This window comes from Suricata suricatta, chromosome 2 (assembly GCF_006229205.1).
Source record: "Suricata suricatta isolate VVHF042 chromosome 2, meerkat_22Aug2017_6uvM2_HiC, whole genome shotgun sequence".
NCBI lineage: Eukaryota > Metazoa > Chordata > Mammalia > Carnivora > Herpestidae > Suricata > Suricata suricatta.
The window spans coordinates 86,577,236-86,600,922 of NC_043701.1; the positions used below are offsets into that span (position 1 = coordinate 86,577,236).

General features: G+C 32.8%; 1 protein-coding gene across 1 annotated transcript in view; it reads left to right on the top strand.

Annotated features, from left to right (window-relative positions):
* The window catches only part of PHF14 (PHD finger protein 14), a 194,726-nt gene that overhangs the window by 130,144 nt on the left and 40,895 nt on the right, over positions 1–23,687 (top strand). The window contains exon 17 of the mRNA XM_029918975.1: positions 5,021–5,138. Coding sequence (XP_029774835.1) covers positions 5,021–5,138 — 118 coding nt within the window. The remainder of the gene's footprint in view (positions 1–5,020; positions 5,139–23,687) is intronic.

A 23,687-nucleotide genomic window follows, 5' to 3' on the forward strand; every position in this document is an offset into this window, starting at 1 on the left:
AGGTAAAAATAGAAGTTTTTAGTGGCATTAATGAAGATATGTTGAAGATCTCTACATAATTCTTCTATTTGCAAAATGATAAAAATACATTTTCTAATTATTTTGTTTAGAAAATGCTAATATAGGTGGTTTGCACTAAAATTGTAAAATACATAAGGAATAAAATATGCCTTTATTGATATGAAATGTTATTCTGATATTGATAGAATGCAGAATTTTGTTCAAGCTTGTATTATTTTAAAAGTGATTGAATTCATGGGCCACAATCCTGCATTGTCTCCATCTGTTAAAATGGGTAATTGAAATAACTGGCCACTATATTCAATGAGAAAGAACCTATCACTACTGTTAATAGGTTTGTGTGGGTGTGTTAAGCTGCTAGTGAGATTTAATACAAGTAATGTTAGTTCTAAAGATCAGTTCTCTTGATCTTTCTTGTATAGAATTTTTACACAGAAATGATAAAAAGGTAAGGAAATTCAACCCATCAATTCTCTCAGTATTTAGTCTGCTTTCTTTTTAAGTAAACACATGCAATAGTATATATTTTTAGAGTCAGTATTTTACTCTATATTCTAGACATGGGTTATAAAATATTCCTTGACCTTAAAAAAAATAGCTGTGAAGATGGGTCGACTTGATCAAAAAAAGTGTTCATCCTTTTTCAAGCCCCATGTTATGGATTTCTCTTCTGAAGTTTAGCTTATCCTATGGCTAGAAGTTAGAGGTATAGGAAGTGCATTTAATTGTTTTAGTTTAAAAATGGTTATTTAATGTATCTTCCTAGTGACATTACCAGTTGGAAATTAAGATAGTTAAAGAAATCCGTTGGAGTACTGGCTTTTAGGCTTTCTCTTGGCACAGGCAGAAATAAATCTGTTGTTTCTTTTTACTTGTATTCATATTCTCAGTAGTTAGGTAAACACATGACTATTTGTTGTATGGATCATAGGACACATGAACTTAAGTCATTTGCCTCCTTTTATTTGTCTAGGGTGCTATACTTAACCATATGCTAAGTAAGTATTTTAAATATAGAACTATGTTTTTTTGGTCACTGCATTTGATTAAATCAGTGTGTGAAAGACCACATATATTTAGCTGCTTTATTATTTACACATATGTGTCCTTTATGAATCTGAAACCTAGGAAGTTGTTTTTAAGATTTGTATTAAATAATATAATTAAACAATCAGGTTTCCTTTTATCTTATAAATGGGATTCATTTTTTTCTCATTAAAATTGTAATTTTAGAATGCCCTATAGTGTCAATGTGTATAATATTTATTAGATGTTTAAAGGATACTTCTTTAAGCATCCCAGTTTGTATTTTATTAAAAGGAAATTCATAGTGTTTCTTTAAGGGTTAGTTTAATATTCTCTCTTAATATTTTAATATACTGCTGTTCTATTTAGTATGTGTGCTGCCGGTATATTATAATGGTTTTTTTATATAGACATTTGTGTTCCATAATAAAGTATATTGTGTCATATCACTATGCTTTTGTTGGTCAATGACTGCTCTTGGAAAAGATTTTAACACATTGCATTCACTATTCTTCTTGAAAAATGAAATATGTATATATTATGTGCTGCAATTATAAGTTTCCAGCTATATGTAAGAAATAGAAGTAGAGACTATAAATAATAATTTGATCAAAAACTATTTCAACTTTATTTCAGCTTTTAGATGGAAGAATGATTGCAGACCCTTAGGAGTTTCTGATTTTCAATTTTTTAAAAAGATGTGAATTTGTAACACAGCTAGAATTAATTGGCTGACAAAATTTGCCATAGTTTTCATACTGTTGTGTGTGTGCATGAGATAAGTAATTCACTAATTTTACCATCTACTTTGTTCTTCAGTTTCTAGGATTCTTAATGATATCTCTTACATTTATCTATGGTATATTCTTAAGAAATAATGTTCACGTTTCCTTTTATCATTCAGGATATTTTTGTTACCTGTACATAAAGCTATGGATGTCCTCAATATTCTAACGTATAAACAACCATACTTTTTCCAGATGGAAATAATTTTAGTCATTTGTAGAAAGAGGTTTTATTTGCATATTTATTAACAGAGCTGTTGATTTCAGGATTGATTTATTTCTCTTTGTGTTTTTTCTCTCCTGGATTTAGGCATTTCCTAAGTGTATTAACTACTCTTTTTTGCTATTTATTCTTGGAATTACAGTTTTTATTTACTGGTGAATGAGCAGTAACTTGAGAGAACTCTCATATAACCCCCTAATTCTGACAAGCAAATTCTGCCTTTCCTCTGAGACCCATCACAAAAACATGAGAGTTCCACATGGAGACTAAGTCATTCTAACAGGTGTTGCTAATGAAGTAATCAGTAGAATTAGGTCATTTCCAAATGGCATATACTTCAACATTATTATCTAACAAATTTAGCATACCCAGCCTTTCTTTTCCCTGTGCATTTATTCTTAAGCTGATAACCTGATTTTACAGTTAATTGGAATTAACTATAAATTGGAACTATATCAATGTAGCAAACTTGTTTTTAAGGTTATTAGCTGGAAATACATAGATAACATTAAGAATCCCCTTCATCTTTGCACGTGATATAAACTATTTATAAAACAACAAATTAAGATATACCTTTATATTCATCATGGTGTTTGATGTGACTTATACACTAGAAATCATAATTTGAAGTTATTATGACAGAGTTTTGAAGTAAATGTGCAAGAATTAGGATGTAATTCAATATGAACTAGGAAAACAGTAATGCCATATCTCTTCACCTATCAAGAGCTCAGATTATTGGCAATCTGAACTGTAAGGAACATTGGCCAAAACCTGAAGTGAAGCAAAAAAGACTTAATAGTAAACCAAAATTGAGTCCATGTACTTAACTCAGTAGAAATTCTCATTTTCATGTCTTTTTACTGTCCATTTGCATAGTCTTACTAAGTAAGGTTAAAGATTTGTTTCTTAAATCCACAAGAAATTATTGTTAGGAAAATGCTCACATAGAGTTACAATATCAGAAAGCAGTAGCTGATACTTTTCAAGCAAGTGAGTACTCTGAAAACCTGTAAAAGTTGAATACAATAACTCAAATAGAACAGCAGATAGATAATACTCCAAACACACTGTTAGACACTTAGCAGCATGTGTTACTTGTATTCATGACCCTGACATGACAAAGAGAAAGTAAGTTATATTTATTTTCTTGCTGAAGTAAAGAATGTGATTCTTTTTAAATATTCCACTAAAGATGGTAGAAACAGCAGTTTTCATGTTTGAAGGAATATGGTCGGTCTCACCTGTCTAGAAGTCTCAACTTTCTTGTAAATTCAGAAGTGCTCATATTCTGAAGGTTCCTGTAATTGTACATAATATAATTGAAGTTTTAACTATTTAAAGGTAAATAAGTTATACTGACAAGAGAGAACATAAAGTTGTGTGGGCTTGCCATGTAATTTCTTTGTTACATTTGATGTTAGCTATATATTGTTGTATTTTCTTAATGCCAGAACAACAGGTGTTTGAATACTTTGCTTTATGTATTTTTTTAGTTCATTTATAATAATGGCATAGTAAATAAGGCACTATTACTCTTATTCAATTTTATTTTTCATGTAGCTTGAATTATCATGGTAGATCATTCTTTTCAAGCCCATGTCTTGAGTCTAAAATCAGGGTTTTGCAAAAGTGCATAAATTTGTTTGGTTCATAAGGAGAAGATTTAGAGGAAAAATGGATAAATTTATGAATAATATGTTTTAAATTTCTGTATACCTGAATAACTTAAGTAAGTTGCTAACTTTCTGAAACTTGATTTCCAAAATGGGTCTTTGGGAGTTTGGATTTTGTAGTAATATGATTTGAAATTTTTACATAAATTGATTTATAGTCCTCTATTCTTATGGTTTTTAAAAATCAATGGCTTTTCTTTGTGTGTTGTTTCTAATAATAGTTCCTTCCTCTCCTTTTTATAATAAATGTTATTTAGTAGTAATTTTGCAATTTATTGAAGTAACATGTTTTATAAAAATTTCTTCTTGGTTTCATACTTGTGGTTTTCTCAGCATTTAAATTGTAAATCAGGAAGAGAAACAGTAAATAAAGAGAATCTGACAGACTGAAGGAAAGTATTTTTTTTTTAACTTACAATAAGAACACAAAGAAATTGAGGACAAAATCCTTTCTATTAGATGTATACACCTTTGTTATTTGTTGTTAAATTTTGGTCTTATTATTCCAATGATGCAAATTTTATTGTACAAAACAATGAAATAATACAGATCTTTCTTCATTGTCAGCAGGATGAGATTGTCTGAAACGAAGAATAGGTATGATAGTTTTCTTAGATTTTGCATATTATAGGGTGGCAAAGACAATATCAAAATATTTGTTGATAAGCTTAAAGATGTAGTAGGAGGTACTTTGAAAAACTAAATGCACTGAGAGAAAGTGACAGGTAATTCTGAGAATATTTATATTTGAGAAAATAATGCCAAATTCTTAGGATGGTTTTTATTTTCTAGATTGTATTAGCATGCTGTTAGCATTAGAAAGTATATTTACAATCTACTTAACTTGGACAAAGTGATAAGGTATATCGTATAGAAATGATTACATAGCTTAAATTTTTTAAGTAATCACAATGTATTAGATTAAATTCATAATCTATAATTATATATGTATTATATTAATATTTTTAAACTAATGGATAAATGATTAAATCTTGAAATTTAAAATTGAAATTGTATTATGAACACATTTAGCTATACATATACTTTCATTCCTATGCTCTTAATATTTCTACTATCAAAGTGTTCTGAATGATATTTTGTTAATTTTATTGTTATATTTTGTTTTTTCCTAAATACATATTTCAACTTTACATTGTCTTTGTCATAGACATTAATTTAATAATCTAATGAAATTAATGTGTTGAGATGTATGGGAATTTGCCATTTATCTTTGAAGAAGATAGTTTTTAATATTATTTAGACATGCCATAAATCTCTTTACCCTACAGGTGTGATGAATGCAGACTGTGCTACCATTTTGGCTGTTTGGATCCCCCTTTGAAAAAGTCTCCTAAACAAACAGGCTATGGGTGGATATGTCAGGAGTGTGATTCTTCATCTTCTAAGGTAAGGGGAAAAGTCCATGAGAAAAAGTGTTTCACTTCATTTTGATAGCCATATCATTACCATCAGCTTCGTGACTTTAAAGAGAATTAGAATTATGAATGACCATTTTAATCTAATGTACTTCAAGAGTATTTTGCCAGGGTGATTTTTTTTTTTTTTTGCCCTTAAAATAAGGAATAAACAGGGGCACCTGGGTGGCTCAGTTGATTAAGTGTCCGACTTGGGCTCAGGTCATGATCTCATTGTCCGTGGGTTCGAGCCCCATGTGGGGCTCTGTGCTGCCAGCTCAGAGCCTTGGAGCCTGTTTCTGTTTCTGAGTCTCCCTCTCTCTGCCCATTCCCTGCTTGTGTTCTGTCTCTCAAAAATAAGTAAACATTAAGAAAAAAAGGGTAAACAGCTCTACTAAATTATATGTTTCTTCTGAAACATTTTAGCTGTAAATTTTGTGTATTTTCTCTTTTAAATATTTTTATCTTGTATTTTTTTGTATATTTTCTATTTTCTATATTAAATAGTGTTCTAGTCACCAAAGAAAGTCACCCTGTGCGTACTTACCACACCTAGGGTCTGAGTCATGAGAAATTTGTTTTGACATATGTATTAATGTGTTTAAGTATGAATCAGCAGGATAACCAATAAAATCCAATTTTATTTTGTAGATAACTCATTAAGTATATTGTGAATGTTTTAATACAGTCTGAGAACAAAGTGAAATAAGTCAGAAAGACAAATACCATATACTTTCACTCATAAGGAATTTAAGAAACAAAACAGATGAACATTAAGGAGAAAAAAGAAAAGTCTGTTCTTTGACAGAACTAGCTTTTATATCCTAAAATTTATTTTTGATATTTATTTAGCCAAGTTAGAAAGGACAATAAATAGGTCATTTAATAGTTTATCTCTAAAAATTACTGAAATTAAATCTTTTGAATATCAATATTATAACCTTAAATTGTGGTAATCTTCTATTTAAGATTATTGTTTTTTTAAAGTGGGTGAATAGTTCTACTCCTGATACTTTTGACTCATTGACAAAAATACTGAATGTATTTCAAATAAGACATCCTGGTCAGCTGTGGGTTAATCAAATTGTTCTTCTGTAGATGGACAGTGGAGATTAGCTATCAATTATAATATGGACATGAAACAGTCTTTCTCAACTGCCACTTAACTGCATTTGTCTGTCCTAGAGACAATTAAAATTGATACTAAATTCCTTTTTGATTGTAGAATCCAATATATGTTTCTGTGTATATACATATTTTTTGGCCAAACGGTTGCCTTTAGATTCTGAGTTTAAGAACTTTGATAATGGCCATAGAGGATGTATGTGGACTGAGTCTAGTTATTAATGAGTCTGAGTCATTAATAAATGATCCACTTTTAATTTGAGATCCTCCAAAGGATAAAAAGCTACTATTTTCAGAACATACCCAAATCATAAATAATCCTAAAGGCATAATGGGTGTCTATGATTTTTGCAGTTTTACCTTTTTAATAAAGTACAGGCTGTAGTAAAGATAAAAACAAAAATAAGATCTATTTTTAGGTTAGAATTATTTGTTCTAGGTTACCACAGACACTATCTGTAAAAATTTACTTGTGGGGCGCCTGGGTGGCTCAGTCAGTTAAGCTTCCGACTTCGGCTCAGGTCAGATCTCATGTTTGTGGGTTCGAGCCCCGCATCAGGCTCTGTGCTGACAGCTACCTCAGAGCCTGGAGCCTACTTCGGGTTCTGTGTTTCCTTCTCTCTCTGCCCCTCCCCCTCTCATGCTCTGTCTCTCTTTGTATCAAAATAAATAAAACATTAAAAAAAAAATTTACTCGTGAAAAACTACAGAAAAACATTTGATTATAGAAAAAACTATTGAAAGGCTTTTTAACCAAATTTATTAAAAAATTTATATTTTAGTGTAATGATTATTAATGGATATACTCTGCATTTTATTTAATAATCGTTGGATATTTAAATTAAATATTAATTGTTTATTAAATATAATTTAATCATTTTGCTGCCTGTTTTAAACTATACAATATCAAGAATTTTTTTCCAGGCATTTTATTAAGACCAGGTTTAAGAGGTATTACACTTAATAGCAAAAGTTTTATTGCATAATTTAAAAATGCTTTACAGAAATTGTATTTAAATGGAAAAAAATAGTGGTTTTACTGTAGATTTTAGAGAGTTGTCTTATGAAACTCTTAGTGGTATAATAGGATTTTTCATTTTCTTTTTTTGTTAAGTTTATTGTTTTGTGAGAGTGAGAGCATTTGAGCAGGGGAGGGACCAGAGAGAGAGTAAGGGAGTGAGAGAATTCAAGCAGGCTCTGTGCTGCCAGTGCAGAGAACAGTGCAGGGTATGATCCCATGTGAGTTATGACCTGAGTTGAAATCAAGATTCAGGTGCTCAACCGAGTGAGCCACCCAGGCACCCCATAAGATGATTTTTCTAATACATTTTTTGTTTGGGGTTTCCTCTACCCTCAACAAGCAAATAAGGAAAGCATCTTTTAAAATATATTTATTGCCTTTCAAAAATATACCTTTTTGTGTTCATTCTTTTGAAAAGGTCCTGTATTACTATAAATGTATAGCGCTGTATTCAGTGCTTAAGGAATGGCTTTAAGTTATATAGTAATTTCATTAATAAATACTGAAAATGAAAGAGGTCTATTTCACATATGTTAGGAGTCTATCATACATTTCATTTTTTTAAATCATCTTTTAAAAAGTTTTTTTAATGTTTATTTTTGAGAGAGAGAAGGAGAGTGTGAGCCAGGGAGGGGCAGAGAGAGAGAGGGAGAGAGACAGAGGATCCGAAGCAGGCTCCAGGCTCTGTGCCGACAGCAGTGAGCCCAAGGTGGGGCTCAAAGTCAAGAGCCCTGAGATCATGACCTGAGCCGATGTGGGATACCCAACCCACAGAGCCATCCAGTTCCCCTATCATACATTTCTTAATGCAGTAGGATGCCAGTAGCCATTGAAAAATTTTATTTTTGTTTTTGTTTTTCCCTCTTTATGAGACAATAGGTCTTTGACTCTAAATGGAACTCCATTAGGAAGGCACATTGTTAGAAAACTCGCATTGTATTTTCTGTATTCTGACCTCTGATTGAATATGAGATATAAACAACCAACATGATCAAAATTTCATCCATTTATGATGTCTAATCTTTGGAATGTCATAGCATTTTACTATGAGGTTTACAGCAGGGAAGTAGATTTGTATTTTTGTCATATGAACATTGTATAGTGATGCTTTTTATTCAATAAAAAATTAAATTTAATGTAATAGTTAAGCTGGAAACTTAATTAATTCCCTTGAATATTTGTTGTTGCATCATTCTGATTTGTTCACTTTTGAAGACTTTCATTCCTAACTAACAGGTAGTAAATTTCTGTTGACATTTTCCTTTGAAGGATGTTTGCTAGTTTGGGTCCAAAGAGGAAAGCATTGATTGATAATATCATGCCTTATATTTATAATTCAGTGAATTGCTGTCGAGGCTTTTGAATTAAGAAATCAGTATGTTATTATGTCTGGTATGTATTTATGTCTTGTATCATTGTAGGGCCTAACGAAACCTACAATGGAAGTTAATATACTTTTCTTGTCCTTCATTTTCCTCTACTATATTTGGTGGACTGTTATTTGTTAGGTAATAGTGTGTGTATTTGCCATTTCATATATTTTAATGATATGAAAACTAAGATAAAAATACTTATTGCCAGATGAAAGGAAGTGAATCAGTTGCTAATAAATTTAGGTGGGGGAAAGTGAATGTGTAGAATTGTTATAGCCATAAAATATACATCCAACTTCCTTTCTCTGTGATAGTCAGGATTATTAAGTCCAAGGAGTCTTAACTTTCATTCTAAAAATTTGACTGCCAAATACGCTATTTATTTTGCTTAGAATTTTAGATAAATACAAGGTAAGGGCATAGAGCTGAATATGTGCTTGAAAATGCATTGCACTTTAAACATTAACTCTTAACATTGTCTCCAAATTTTGTGTAGCAGGGGAAACTAAAATAATGCCATGTATCTTCTCAGCAGCATAATATATTTATACATGACTTTGTCTTCAGGTTATAGGTTTATTGTCATGGGCTTTGCGAGGGCAAAAATGTTTTGTCACAAATCCTGTCTATTACTTTTATGGAAATTCTGCTAAAGTCTAAGAAGATTAATCAAAGCATAATCCATAATTTTAAGTTTTAGCACATGATAAAATACACCTAAAAGCAGTTTCATTAATAATGATTTAATGACAGTGTACCTAAAAGTAGAATGACTTTTTTAAAATTGAGAAATAATTGATATATAGCTTTATATTAGTTTCAGGTATGACAAGATAACCATTCAATATTTGTATATAGAATGACTGTTTACTGACACCTATGAAATGTGGCATGATAAGACTTTTTCTGACTTATCAACCTGTTATAAACCTGGTTAGTTCACTTTAGGTTTCAGGAAAAATGACTACATGGGACACAGACATACACATATATGTGTGCACACATGGAAACCCAAATCTACACACATACAAACACATGGAAATACACATGCACAAAACATACCTTCTTCCATAGGCTGGGCTTCAACGACACTGACGAAGGCAGCAGCTATCCAGACAGTGTATTAAGTTTGTGTTCAGTGCGACTAGTTCATTGCTACCTGTCACCATGCCTTAGGGTTAATGATTATTATATGCCTGGAAAAATAATGCATTTTGTTCTTAATCCTCCTCTTCCCCTCTCTCTTAGTTTTGTTGCCTCTCTGTTCCATTTGTTCACCCAACCTGAATACCTGGAATCATCTTCAGGCCTTTCCCATCCTTGTTCCTTACAGAAAATTATTCTCTGAGTCCTATAAATGTTTTCTTCCTTAAATGTTTCGCCTGTGTGCTCTTTGTTCCCTTTCTCCATTGCTACTGTGTTGATGCAGTGTCCCACTTTTTCCTCATTCTTTCAGTTTCTCCTATTTTGGAAACTATCTAAATAGGTCTGCCATACTTTTCTCCTTTTTTTTTTTTTTTTTTTTTTTTTTACCAATTCTCTTTACTAGAGGCCTCCAAAATGAAGTGTTTGTACCCTAAGAAATAGACAAAATGATGAATTAAGTCAGCTTAATTCTGTATAACATCCCATTTTAATTTCTATGTCTGTGCTTTATAATGTAAATAATAGATTAATACTATGGAACATGTTATAACTTCATACACACACATATATACATATATATGTTAAGATACATACTCAAATATTTTTAGTATTGGGGCACATCAACAAAAATGTTTGGAGACATTGGTACTAGAATAATCTTTCAGAAGGTACATTTGTCACACTTATGCTTTGCATTTATGTTTTTTCATCCTCTTTCATATCTAAAATACAACAAACAAAAACAGAAAGTTAATGTTATTACCATCTAATCCTCAGTATTCAAGCTTTGCCATTTATCTTAGAAATTCCCTCTTCTAGCAAAAGGATCCAGTACAGAATCACTCGTTGTATTTATTTTTCATGTTTCTTTCATCTTTAGTCTGGACAGTCTCTTTGTCTTTCCTTGAATTTCATGACCTTGCCACTTTTGAAGACTAGAAGGCAGTTATTTTGTAGGATGTCTCACTTTGTATTCTTTCAATCTTTTTAATAGTTAGATTCATGTTATGTATCTTTGATAAGAAAAGCCACAGATGTGATGCAGATGCCTTCTGTCAGATGACAGAGGACTTCAGTGTGAACCATAGATGGTAATCACTTGACTAAGCTGTCTGCAAGTCTTTTCCATTCTCTTGCCTTTTCTAATCAATTTGTGGGGAAGAACCTTGAGACTATGCAAATATCCTATTCCTCATCAGACTTTCATTTGCTGATTTATTCAGTGGATTATATTGGTTATTATCATTTATGTTGATCTTCAAATTGTCCCAGATTTGGCTAATGAAAGCCACTTTAGACTTCCTTCTGCCACTTCAACTTGGCATCCTTTGACATGACCCAGCCATCTTTAAGTATTTCCTTACAAAAGATGATCCAGGCTCAACTGTCCTTTGCCTAGTCCTGGAACTAGCCATTTCTCCAAAGAGCTCCAGTTCCTTTCAGTGGAGAACAGTATTTAGAAACCAAGATGTGGGTAATAGATGTGCTCATTATTACTGCAGCGATGTTCCTCCCAGTTTTTCTAGACAGAGCAAGGACTAGATGTATATGTGCACATACCCATTTGAAGCTATATTTCTGCCTTATAGATAGCAGAAGCCATTCCAGTTTTCTCCCTTTCTATATTTGTAACTCCCTGACAGAAAACTGGCTCCCATTATTCTTAAATATTCTTATATAATTAGTCCCCTGATATAAAACTAATCTCTCATCACTCTCCATTGCCACCCAACATGGACACCTCTTTTGCTTTCTCTAACCTAATGGGTTTTAGATTGAATTGTTCAGGAAGAGGTGAAAGCGGGAATGAGGGTGGATGTTTGTATTTTTTACAAGCTCCCTAAATTATTTTAATGAGCAGTCAAGAATAAGAATCTGTTTATGCATTTTATGAATTCTCCAGTTATGAAGAAAGACTCTCATCTAAAAATTAATTTTAGAACTTTAAAACAAATATACATAATGCCAAAAACCCAAGTGAAATGTCAAACGACTTTAAATTTATGTTGCATACTTACATATAAATACAAAGTAGACTAAGTACTGTATTTTTATTAAATATAGGGCACAGTTCACTATTTGGTCTTTTTCTATATTTAGATCTTAACAACTTCTGTTAAAACACCTAAAATGAAGATTATTTATTTTGACATGGTTAAATGAACATGTATAAATGTTTTTTAAGAGTGCTTCATCCAAGTCATATATATTCACAGATACCACTGGGAATTTATGTATACATCATATATTTTACAGTGACGGTGCCAGTTATGATTTTAGCTTTTCATCCTTATTTAAGCTCTGTTTGGTGTAAAGCTATGGAGTATACATGACAGGTCATTATGTGACTCCTACAAGTGGAACTGTCTTAGCTTAGAGACCTCCATTTGGTTCATTCTTATTTGATCTATCTAGTGGAAAGCAGTAATAAGTTAAATTCATATGCAGAGAAACATCATCTAAATCCCTATGTAAACTTTTCCGGAACTGCAAATGCTATGCATGTCTGCTGGGGCAAGTGGTACTTTTTGATAATCATTGGTATTAGAAATCCCTTTGTAGGGAAGGTATGATTTTTAAAAATCTTATATTTTCCTATTTTCTGCATTAAGCAACTAGAATTCTATAACTGATATACTTGAGTAAAAACTACATATGTAACTATTCATTTTCAAATAAAACATTAATTGTGAATTTTGCCCCTTTATGAACTGAAAAACCAATCTCTCTAAGGAGTATCTTGCCACAGTACATTAATTAAATAAGCACATGTAATTGAACCTGGTAATACTGGAAACTGAATGTTTTAATTTTATGTATAATGAAAATTTATGAAAAATATAAAATCAAGAGGCATCTGCCAGCTCAATAGGTGGTGCATGAAACTCTTGATTTTGGGGTTGTGAGTTTGAGCCCCATGTTGAGTGTTAAAGGGCTTTTAAATTTGAAGTATAACCGTTAAAACAAGGATTTTAAAATATTTTAGCTATTCATTAGACCTCTGGGATTTTATCTGACATTATGTTAAATTTTAAGTGTCTGAATTTAGCATGGTTGACAGAGAAGTTTTTTAGGTAAAACAGAACACCTAGATTTTAATTCAGTATTCTTCTAGCATTTTTATGACAAGCATTAGAACTTAACAACAGCACGCTTTAGCAAGCTACTGAATTTTAACTGCCTTTTTACTGATGATACAGGTATGTAAGCGTTTGGTGAAAAGTTGTTAATACAGTTTCTTACAGTAGAATCCCACAGAACAAATCCATGGTGGTTTGTAAAATTAATAAAAGTCTGAGAATTAAAACTGGTGTGGTTATCCTTGATGATAGCTGCAGGTACATATTATACTTTAGATTACCTCTTTGCTAGTGTGGGGGATAAACTCCACAATCTTCCATTTATCTTCCACTTTACATTTGGGTTATGTTCAGGCTATTGCCTGAACTCCATATGCCTGAACTCTAGCATTTTCCACCAAATTGTTTGTATAAATGTTGTATTTAACCCTTAGTTTCTAACTGAGTGTTATACTTTGAGACTAGTAACAATGATTTGTGAATTCAGTAAGAAATAACAGCCATTAAGAATTCCACTAATTATATAGTTGATACTGTGTTTTTTTAAAAAAGTAGAGTGTATTTTTTTAAACTGAACATTTATGAAGTTATTATTATTTGTCATTATTGCTTGCTTAGAAAGCTTCTTTACTTGATTGTCCTAGACATTTTCTGAAACTTCATCTTAGGTAATATTTTATCAAATAATAATTTTGAGTGAAACAAAGACTGTTTATGGTTGTTCTTCATAACAGAATTGGAATCTATACTGATCTGTTCTGTAACTTAAAGTAATTTTCATGAGGACTATGTAATATACATTAAGCAAATAGGTATACTTCAATATGTCATGGTCAGGTATTCCTTAAGAATCTTTTTGTAAATATTGGAGCACCTGAGTGGCTCAGTCAGTTGAGCATCTGACTTCAGCTCAGGTCATGATCTCATGGCTCATGAGTTCGAGCTCCACATTGGGCTCTGTGCTGACAGCTCAGAGCCTGGAGCCTGCTTCAGATTCTGTGTCTCTCTTTCTCTGCCCCTCTCCCACTTGCTCTGTCTCTCTCAAAAGTAAATGAAAAAGCATTAAAAAATTTAAAAAAGAAACCTTTTTGTAAATATGGTTTCTCTCCTGCAGGTATAGTTTGTCAGTGTTTATGACATACATTTGTATGCATTTCAACATCATATTCACAGATGGAAAAAAATGATTGGAACCTCTAAAATTAGACAATTTTTTATATTAACAATTTTCAAAATTGAAAAACGAAATCACTTTGTAAGTTACAGTTACTACAAACTGGAAAAACCAAGCCACTTTCTAGTTTAGATGGTATGTGGGCCTGGTGCGTTTGCATAGCACGCTGTGGAATACCATATATGATGAGAAACTAACTCCTAACTGAGAGAGTACAGTACATGTAGGGGTGCCATACATGAGAATGCCTTTTCCAAACTCCCCAATTTATACTATCCTTTACTTTTTAAATAGCTTTTTAAAAATACTTCTATTATGTTGGAGGAAAAGGTAACCTACTAAAAATCTGGTACTTAGACTGAAGGAATTTCACTACATATTTTAAAAAGTTAATAATATTTTTACCAATTAACCCAGCATTATTAAATTTGGATTATATATTAATGTAAGAATTAAGAAAGAATGTAGAATACATTAGTTATGTAAACTTGTCATTCCAGTATTTATAGATGATGTGAGGGTGAGAGACACTGTTGGCTGCAAAGACATAGTCCTCGTTGAAATAGGCTAGCACATTGTCAGAATTGTAAAGCTAAAGGAAATAATAAAATCCTAGCTTCAAAAAACAGAGTAAGAATTCATGTATTCTAGATGTAGGTAGTTTATTCTAATTTATTGAATATTTAATTCTTTCATCATTGTTTAGAATTATTTATTAAAAAATAATCTTTCTAATCTACATATTGTAGTATAAGAAGTACCGTTTATCTACAACTAAGATGACTTCTTCACATCTTGGCCAAGAAAACTGAAAGAATAAACTCTGAAAGTTAACAGAATTTAGTTCTGAAATCACATATATTTAAGCATTCTAATCTAGACATTCTGATAGAGTGTTTACTAAGATTGATAAGATAATCAGGGTTGGAGGCATACCAAAGTATGTTATGCCACGTTTCTTACATTTTAACATGTTCATTTTTTGACGTATCTGACAGTAGGGTGTGTGTCTGTAAGCAGTTTATATCTTTAAGTGATAGTATTTTTTCTTAAAAATTTGCCATTAAATTTATGAGGTTTCTTATAATCTGAGGCATTGTTGAGTAACAAAATAGAGTTAGGATATTCAGAAAGTCAAAGTACACAATACAGTTTAGAATAAGGAGCTTTATGAACTGAAAAGAAACAAACTGGGTTTGGATATTAATTATTTACAATGTTTGTGAAGTTTATAGTTATTTTTAATGTTTGTTTATTTTTGAGAGAGTGCATGCAGGGGACGGGCAGAGGATAGTGGGCTCCTCACTGACAGCAGTGAGCCTGATGTGGGACTTGAACTCACAAACCACAAGATCATGGCCTGAGCCAAAGTCGGACACTCAACCAACTGGACCACCCAGGTGTCCCTACAATGCTTGTGAAATTTAGCAAGTTCTTTTTTTTTCTTTTCTTTTTTTTAACTTTATTTTTGAGAGACAGAGAGAGACAGCCCAAGCAGCGGAGGGTCAGAGAGAGAGGGAGACACAGAATCCGAAGACAGGCTCCAGGCTCTGAGCTGTCAGCACAGAGCCCGATGCGGGGCTCGAACCCATGAACCATGAGATCATGACCTAAGCCAAAGCCAGATGCTTAACCGACTGAGCCACCCAGGCGCCCTTAGCAAGTTCTTTCAGTTCAGAGAGCTTCAGGTTGCTTATTTGTGAAAGGTTTAATGGCAATACTTGGAATAATACTTGGAATAATGGAAATATTCAGTAAATGACATCTTTTCTTATTCTTAAAAATAAACACATTTTAGCGGCACTTGGGTGGCTCAGTCAGCTGAACTTCCAACTCTTGATTTCGGTTCAGGTCATTGTCTCATGGTTTGTGGGATTGGGTCCTGTACTGGCCTTCATGCTGGCAGTACGGAGCCTGCTTGGAATTCTCTCTCTTTCTCTCTTTCCCTCTGCCCCTCCACCACTTGTGCAAATGTGCTCTCTGTCTTTCTCTTTGAAAATAAAAATAAACTTCAAAAAAATTAAATAAGCATTTTAGTCACAGAAAACAATTCAGAATTAGTGCTAATGTTCTGATTTTTAAATGTAGGAAATGTTTTTAAAAAGTAATTTGAAGAGCACTTTTCTGTGTTTTATTTTTTGTCCCCACATACCAAGTAAAAATCTGTCTCTTTCAGTTTCACATGATACAGTGTACAGTCATGTCGAATATTTTCATTTACAAAGAAAAGTCCATTTGTTTTAATTTCTTGCTAGGGTTAAGAGGTAATGAAAACTAGGAGTAATCTGGTTTTTAAACTAAAGCACAAATGGCTCTCTAAACTTTAAAAATTATATACTATAGTATTCCATAAGGTATTTTTTCTAAATATATTGTGTGTCATTAGCAAATGTTTTTTCCTTAATATTGATGGTAATGACTATTTGACATTAAATATAGAATTAACATCCTTTGTGAATTGCACAGATCACACTAATGTATTTATTTTACTTTACAAGTAGAAGGCAAGACATTTAAAAAGTGAAAGTTTACTGTCATATTTAAAACACTGGCTCTACCAAGTACTGAATAATAGAAAAAGACATAATTGATGTGGACATAAAAGCAAACTTGATTTAACTAAAGATACATTTTGTTAATAGGTAAAGAAATACCCCAGAAATTTCTTATACACTGTAGAGGAGTATTCCTTTTCAAGGTCATGAAAACTATAAACCTGAAACTGAAATGAAAATAAAAAGTAAAGAAAATAAAATTTAAAATAACAAACCATTGAAGATAGGTGTAAGATAATTTGTGAGTCTACTTTGTCAAAGTGTATACAGGTTTTGAGAATAAAAGATTTCATCAAGCCTAAAAACTGACTTTTAGAGAACAGGCATATATATCAGCAGCACATTCTTGTATCATGTAAGTGTCTGAAAACTTCCAAAGGATGGGAATGCAGGAGGTTTTGGGCTAGCATTTTCACATTCCTTGTGGAGTCTGGAAATTAAGGTTATTAATTTTCAGGGCATAATGTGTAAACATTTGGAATTATATAACATGATTGTATGCCTTCAATATGTCTTATAGCATTTATGCCAAGAGAAAGCCTTTCTTAAGTAAGGAGATTTTTACATACCCTCAGATGCTATTAATGCCTTTCTTTTGGAAAAGTAGATCTCAAATATGTGCTTTACATGTGTGAGTCAGAGGGTAGTGATTTATACGTGTAAATTCTTTAGAGCCCTATCTTTACACCCATATTTTTTTCCATCTGCCACCCACTCCCCTGATTTCCAGTGGAAAAAACCATTAATAATATATATTTCCTTAGTCATAATATGTAAATTTCTCTGTCTTCATGTTACTTTAAAAACTGGCTACCTCTTTCTGGGAATATCAGACATGCTGTTTTTAAGTTACTTTCATTGGTAAAATGCAAAGTAAGGCAAACTAAAAGACTGTGGTCCACACTATAATCCCATGGCCCCAGCCTAGTCCAGTCCTGCTCCATATAAAATTATTAGCTTCATTTCTTATTTTGACAAGACCCCAGAACTACCTTTAACTAATTTTAATAGGTTAAGTGAACATCACTTTATTCTTTCTTGCACTTAAAAAAATTTTTTTTCCAGTTCTCTGATTTAAATCATAATTTGACATTTTCATCACTTGTCAACCCACATTGCCCAAATGCTAGTGATTTTTTTCTCAAAGCCTACAAACTACCTGCACCAGGATCTTTAAAGTACTGTTAAATTTTCAGTTTGGAAGGCCCCATACAGACCTATTAAATAAGTATTTCCAGAAGGTTACTCAAGAATTAGCATTAAAAAAAATTTTTTTTAATGTTTATTTTTAAAGGAGAGACAGAGAGACAGAGCCTTAGCTGGGGAGGGGTAGAGAGAGAGAGAGACAAAGAATCTGAAGTAGGCTCTAGGCTCTGAGCTGTTGGCACAGAGCCCAACACAGGTCTCAAACTCACGAGCCGTGAGATCATGACCTGAGCTGAAGTCGGATGCTTAACCTACCAAGCCACCCAGGTGCCCCAAGAATTAGCATTTTTATAAGTACCATAGGTGATAATTAAAGTTTAAGAACCACTGCTTTTGACCCTAATTTCTTTAAATTTCTTACATATAGTTTTGTCTCTACTTGAAGTATTCACTAGTTATACCTGTGGACTTTGCTGTTCTATAATAGGACTATCTTTCAACCTCCCAGGTTCAAGTTAGATTGATGATACCTGATTCAGGTTCAGTACGGTAGCATTCCTGGATTACTATTATACCACCATATTCCTGTTCTTCTTTCCAAGTTCTGGAATTGCTCAGCAACATCTTAGGGATCTTCCCTGGGCTATAAATTCAGTTTGCCTCCATCAGTAATCTTCCTCATTTACTCTATTTCATCTTTTTTCTGCTTCTTTGCAGCAGTTGATACTGTTGGTAACTTCCTCCTTTTTACAGACTCCTTCCTTGCTTTTCAGTGAACTTATTTTCTCCACTTTTTCTCTCTTCTTAGCAGACCATATCTTTTGGGTTTTTTGATACAGGCTTCTTTTCACCATCTTTTCTTACTTTGCAGGTGACAGCATCCATACCCAAAGCTCAATACCACACCAGTTTTGCTACAGGAAAACATGGGATTTAGGATTTAATGATCCATCTACTTTTTCTGAGTTAATGTTCATCAAGGGAGACTTTCTAACCTTTAAAATATTAGCCTTTGAGGAGCCTCTGAATGGCTCAGTAGGTTAAGCATCTGGCTTGATTTCAGCTCAGGTCTTCTCTCACAGTTTATGAGTTAGAGCCTCCTGTCTTGGGAATCTCTGTCTTCCTCTGTCTTGGAATTTTCTGTCTCCTTTTCTCTCTGCCCCTCCCCCCCATCAAAAATAAATAAATATTAAAAAATAAAAATATCCTTTGTCTAATAACTAAAGACATAATGTAGTGGTAAATTCACCAGTAAGTTTTAGTTGGCCGTTGCCCCTATCTAGTTGTCTTTTAAAGAAAGGCTAAAAAATCTTACAGTAGCAACTTCTAACAGGAAGACCGAGCAAGTGAGTTTTGGATGGGGATGTAAAATGGTGTAGGGACTTTGAATGCAGAATAAGTTGTGATGATCTAATGAACAGCATGGTAATCATAGTTAAGAATACTGTACTACATACTTGAAGTTGCTAACAAAGTAGATTTAAGCATTCTGACCACAAAAAAAGAGATGGTAATCATTTGACATCACAGAGATATTAACTAACAATAGTGGTAATCATTTTGCAGTGTATGTGCATCAAGTCAATACACTGCACACCTTAAACTTACACAGTGTTATATGTTGATTGTATCTCAATATAGTCAGGGAAAAAATTAAAAAATTACTATGAAGTTTAGTGTTTATCTAAGTGGAGTACATATCAACTTGATCTCCAAGTGAAATATTGTTTTGGACATATGATTAAATATGCTGTAATTGAGGTATCAGACTGATTTGAGTTTTGTTTAGCTTTGACGCTAGAGTAATAATTCAAAAGAGCAATTGTTAATATAGTAAAACTAACATGCTTTATATAAAATCTTACTTTAAAAAACTGTATGCTTATCTCTTATTTTTTTCCTCTGAGTCAGCTTTTCTGGAGAAAATTGGGAGTCAGAAAAGAAATTACCTATATTATGCATTTTTAAAATTCTTATAAATGTAATATATGATCACTATAGAATATTTGGGAAATTTTAAGAAACATAAAAAACTTACAATTATAATTGCTATTATAGTACTATAGCCATTACATTTCTGCACATATTTCAGTAGTATACCTGACTACAATCTACCCTTTAAAAATTGCAGTCATTTTATACATTTTGTCAAATAATGGTCTTTTCTTCATGTAATTTTGTATGTGACCATTTTCCATATTTTTGATACTTTTCTCTAACCAGACTTTTAAGTATTATACATTTCCTTGTATAGATACACTCTTAGTTTAATTGCTGGGTCAAAAAAATGAATATTTTAGGAATAAGAATGTATCATTTTAGAAATAATAGTAGTTAACATATATTGAGTACTTCTATGTGCCTAGCATTATTTAAGTACTTAAAATGTAAAATCTCATTTAATTCTTACCACAGTCTTTAATGTAGTTTTAATCTCCTTTCTGTGAGAAAAAAAAATGAGGTTCAGCAAAGTTAAGGATTATATACCCAGTGTTCAAACCCAGATCTGCCTGATTCTGGAGCCTTTGTTTTAGAAACTTCCTTTCATATATACTGAAGTGGATATTTTCTGTTCCTTGTTGCATGAGATGCTCAAATTAGATTTTTGTCCTGAGGCCAATGTAGATTTTCATAATGTAGAAACTCAGATAATTTTTCTATTATAGATAAATATCACTAGTAACAGGAAAATGAGAAGTACCTTTATTGTTAAGTGGGATCTGTTTTGGTCTTTCTAGTGAAAAGGGGAATAAAACCTAGAAGTAATTCTTAAAACAGATTAATTAAAGATGGTCCTACAGTAAGGTATAGAAGACAGACCTAACTTCTCAGGGCCCTTTCTTCTTAATTCAGTGAAATGAATATCTGTGCTAGGGGAGCTACCACTGGATAATATGGATGATGTATGTAGACCAGCAGAATCTAATCTGTTGTACTTCGAGGGAGCTGAGGGAAAGGGATCTAAAAGTGAATTTTTTATTAGGCACTAAGTTCTATATTTTTCCTGAGTAAAATATTATATCTTTTTAAAATTAATTCTTTAAATTAATTTTTATATATTTTTGGCTGAATTCTTTATTATTTTTATAAATATCCAACTTAGTTTACACATAGTGTAATAATGATTTCAGAAAGAATTCAGTGATTCACCACTTACATATAGAATTCAGTGCTCATCCCAACAAGTGTCCTCCTTAATGCCCCTCACTCATTTAGCCCATCCCCCCACCCAGCACCCTGCCAGCAACCCTCAGTTTGTTCTCTGTATGTAAGAGTTTCATATGGTTTGTCTCCCTCTCTGTTTTTACATTATTTTTGCTTCCCTTCCCTTACGTTTATCTGTTTTGTATCTTAATTCCACATATGAGTGAAGTCATATGATCTTTCTTTCTCCGACTGACTTATTTCACTTAGCATAAAACACTCTAGTTCCATCCCCATTATTGCAAATGGTGAGATTTCATTTTTCTTTGATCGCCAGTAACATTCCATTGTCTATATATACTACATCTTCTTTATCAGATCGTCTGTCACTGGACGTTTGGACTCTTTGCATACCTTGGCTACTGTCAGTTCAGCTATAAATACTGGGGTGCATGTGCCCCTTTGTAACAGCACTCTTAAAACCTTTCGATAAATACCTAGTAGTGCAATTGCTGTAAGGTAGTTTTATTATTTTTAATTTTTTGAGGAACTCCATACAGTTTTCCAGAGTGGCTGCACCAGTTTGCATTGCCATTAGCAGTACAAAAGGGTTCCTCTTTCTTCACATGCTCACCCACATCTGCTGTTGCCTGAGCTGTTAATTTTTGCCATTCTGACAGGTGTGTGGTGGTATCTCCTGGTAGTGTTGATTTGTATTTCCCTCATGATAATGTTGAGCATCTTTTCTCTGATGATGAGTGTCTGTTAGCCATCAGGATGACTTCTTTGGGAAAATGTCTATTCATGTCTTTTGTTCATTTCTTCACTGGATTATTTGTTTTTTGGGTGTTGAGTTTGTTAAGTTCTTTATAGACTTGGGACTAACCCTTTATCTGATAGGTCATTTGCAAATACTTTCTCCAATCCTGTCAGTTGCATTTTAGTTTTGCTGACTGTTTCCTTTGCTGTGCAGAGCTTTTTATCTTGATGAGGTCCCAGTAGTTCATTTTTTGCTTTTGTTTCCCTTGCCTGTGGAGACATGTCAAGTAAGAAGATGCTGCAGCCAAGGTCAAAGTGGTTCTTTCGTGTTTTTTCCTCTAAGATTTTGATAACTTCCTGTCTTACATTTTGATCTTTCATCCATTTGAGTTTATTTTTGTGTATGATATAAGAAAGTGGTCCAGTTCATTCCTCTGAATGTTCCTATCCAGTTTAACCAACACCATTTGCTGAAGAGACTGTCTTTTTTCCATTGGATATTCTTTCCTGCTTTGTCAAAGATGAGTTGGCCATACACCTGTGGGTTCATTTCTGGGTTCTCTATTCTGTTCCATTGTTCTATCTCTCTGTTCTTGTGCAAGCACCGTACTGTCTTGATGATTACAGCTTTGTAATATAGGCTAAGGTCCAGGATTGTGATGCCTCCAACTTTGGTTTTCTTTTTCAGGGTTGCTTTTGCTATTTGAGGTCTTTTGTCATTCTATACAGATTTTAGGATTGTTTGTTCTAGCTCTGTGAAGAATGTTGGTGTTATTTTGATAGGGATTGCATTGAGTGCTTTGGGTAGTATCGGCACTTTGACAATATTTGTTCTCCAATCTGTGAGCATGGAATGGTTTTCCATTTTTTGTGTGTATTCAATGTCTTTCATAAGCTTTCTATAAATTTCATTCAGTGTATAGATTTTCACCTCTTTGGTTAGGTTTATTCCTAGCTATTTTGATTTTTGGTGCAATTGTAAATGGGATCGATTCCTTGATTTCTCTTTGTGCTGCTTCATTACTGGTGTATAGAAATGCAGCTAATTTCTGTGCATTGATTTTATATCCTGTCACTTTGCTGAATTTATGGATCAGTTCTAGCAGCTTTTTTCGGTGGAGCCTTTTGTGTTTTCCACATAGATAATCTGGTCTTCTGGGAAGAGTGAATTTGACTTCCTCCTTGCCAATTTGGATGCCTTTTCTTTCTTTGTGTTGTCTGAATGCTGAGGCTGGGACTTCCAATACTATGTTGAATAACACTGGTGAGAGTGGACATTCCTGCCTTGTTCTTGACCTTAAGGAGAAAGCTCTCAGTTTTTCCCCATTGAGTATGATACTGGTGGGCTTTTCATAAATAGCCTTTATGATCTTGAGGTATGATCCTTCTGTCCCTACTTTCTTGAGGGTTTTTATCAAGAAAGGTTGCTGTCTTTTGTCAAATGCTTTTTCTGCTTCAAATATTGTATCTTAATGTTTATCATGAATTGTGAAATTTAAACACCTGTACTGCAAAAAGAAACTAACACCAGCCACATTTAGTTTCTTTGCAAAGATAGTTTAAGAATATTCTGATTTGTGCAGTGTCAGCCACTTTGTGTACAAACTGAAAGATTTTGTATATAAATATTTTTAATGTCAGCACCCTTTTACAGAAAAAAACCTCTTATTCAAAAACAATACCTGTAAGTGGATCCGATCCTAATTATAATATAAGTTAGATTCATATGGTTTAATTCTTTTGCTATTTTTGTGTGTGTTTGTCAGTTAGAGAATATGAAATTATTACCTAACCTAAGTTAAAAAATGTCTCCCTCCTCCTTGGCAGATAAAGATCCATATGTGTAACTGTGTTGTTCTACCATTTTTCTACCTGTGACCTACCATAGCCATCGTGGTTCTGAAGTGACTTCAGACTTCTACAAGTTTTTTTAGCTTTAATATATTGTTCTCTTTTTTCCTCTGAACTATATTCATATCCTAAATTTAAACTCTGGTCACCTAAGATGCAATCTATTT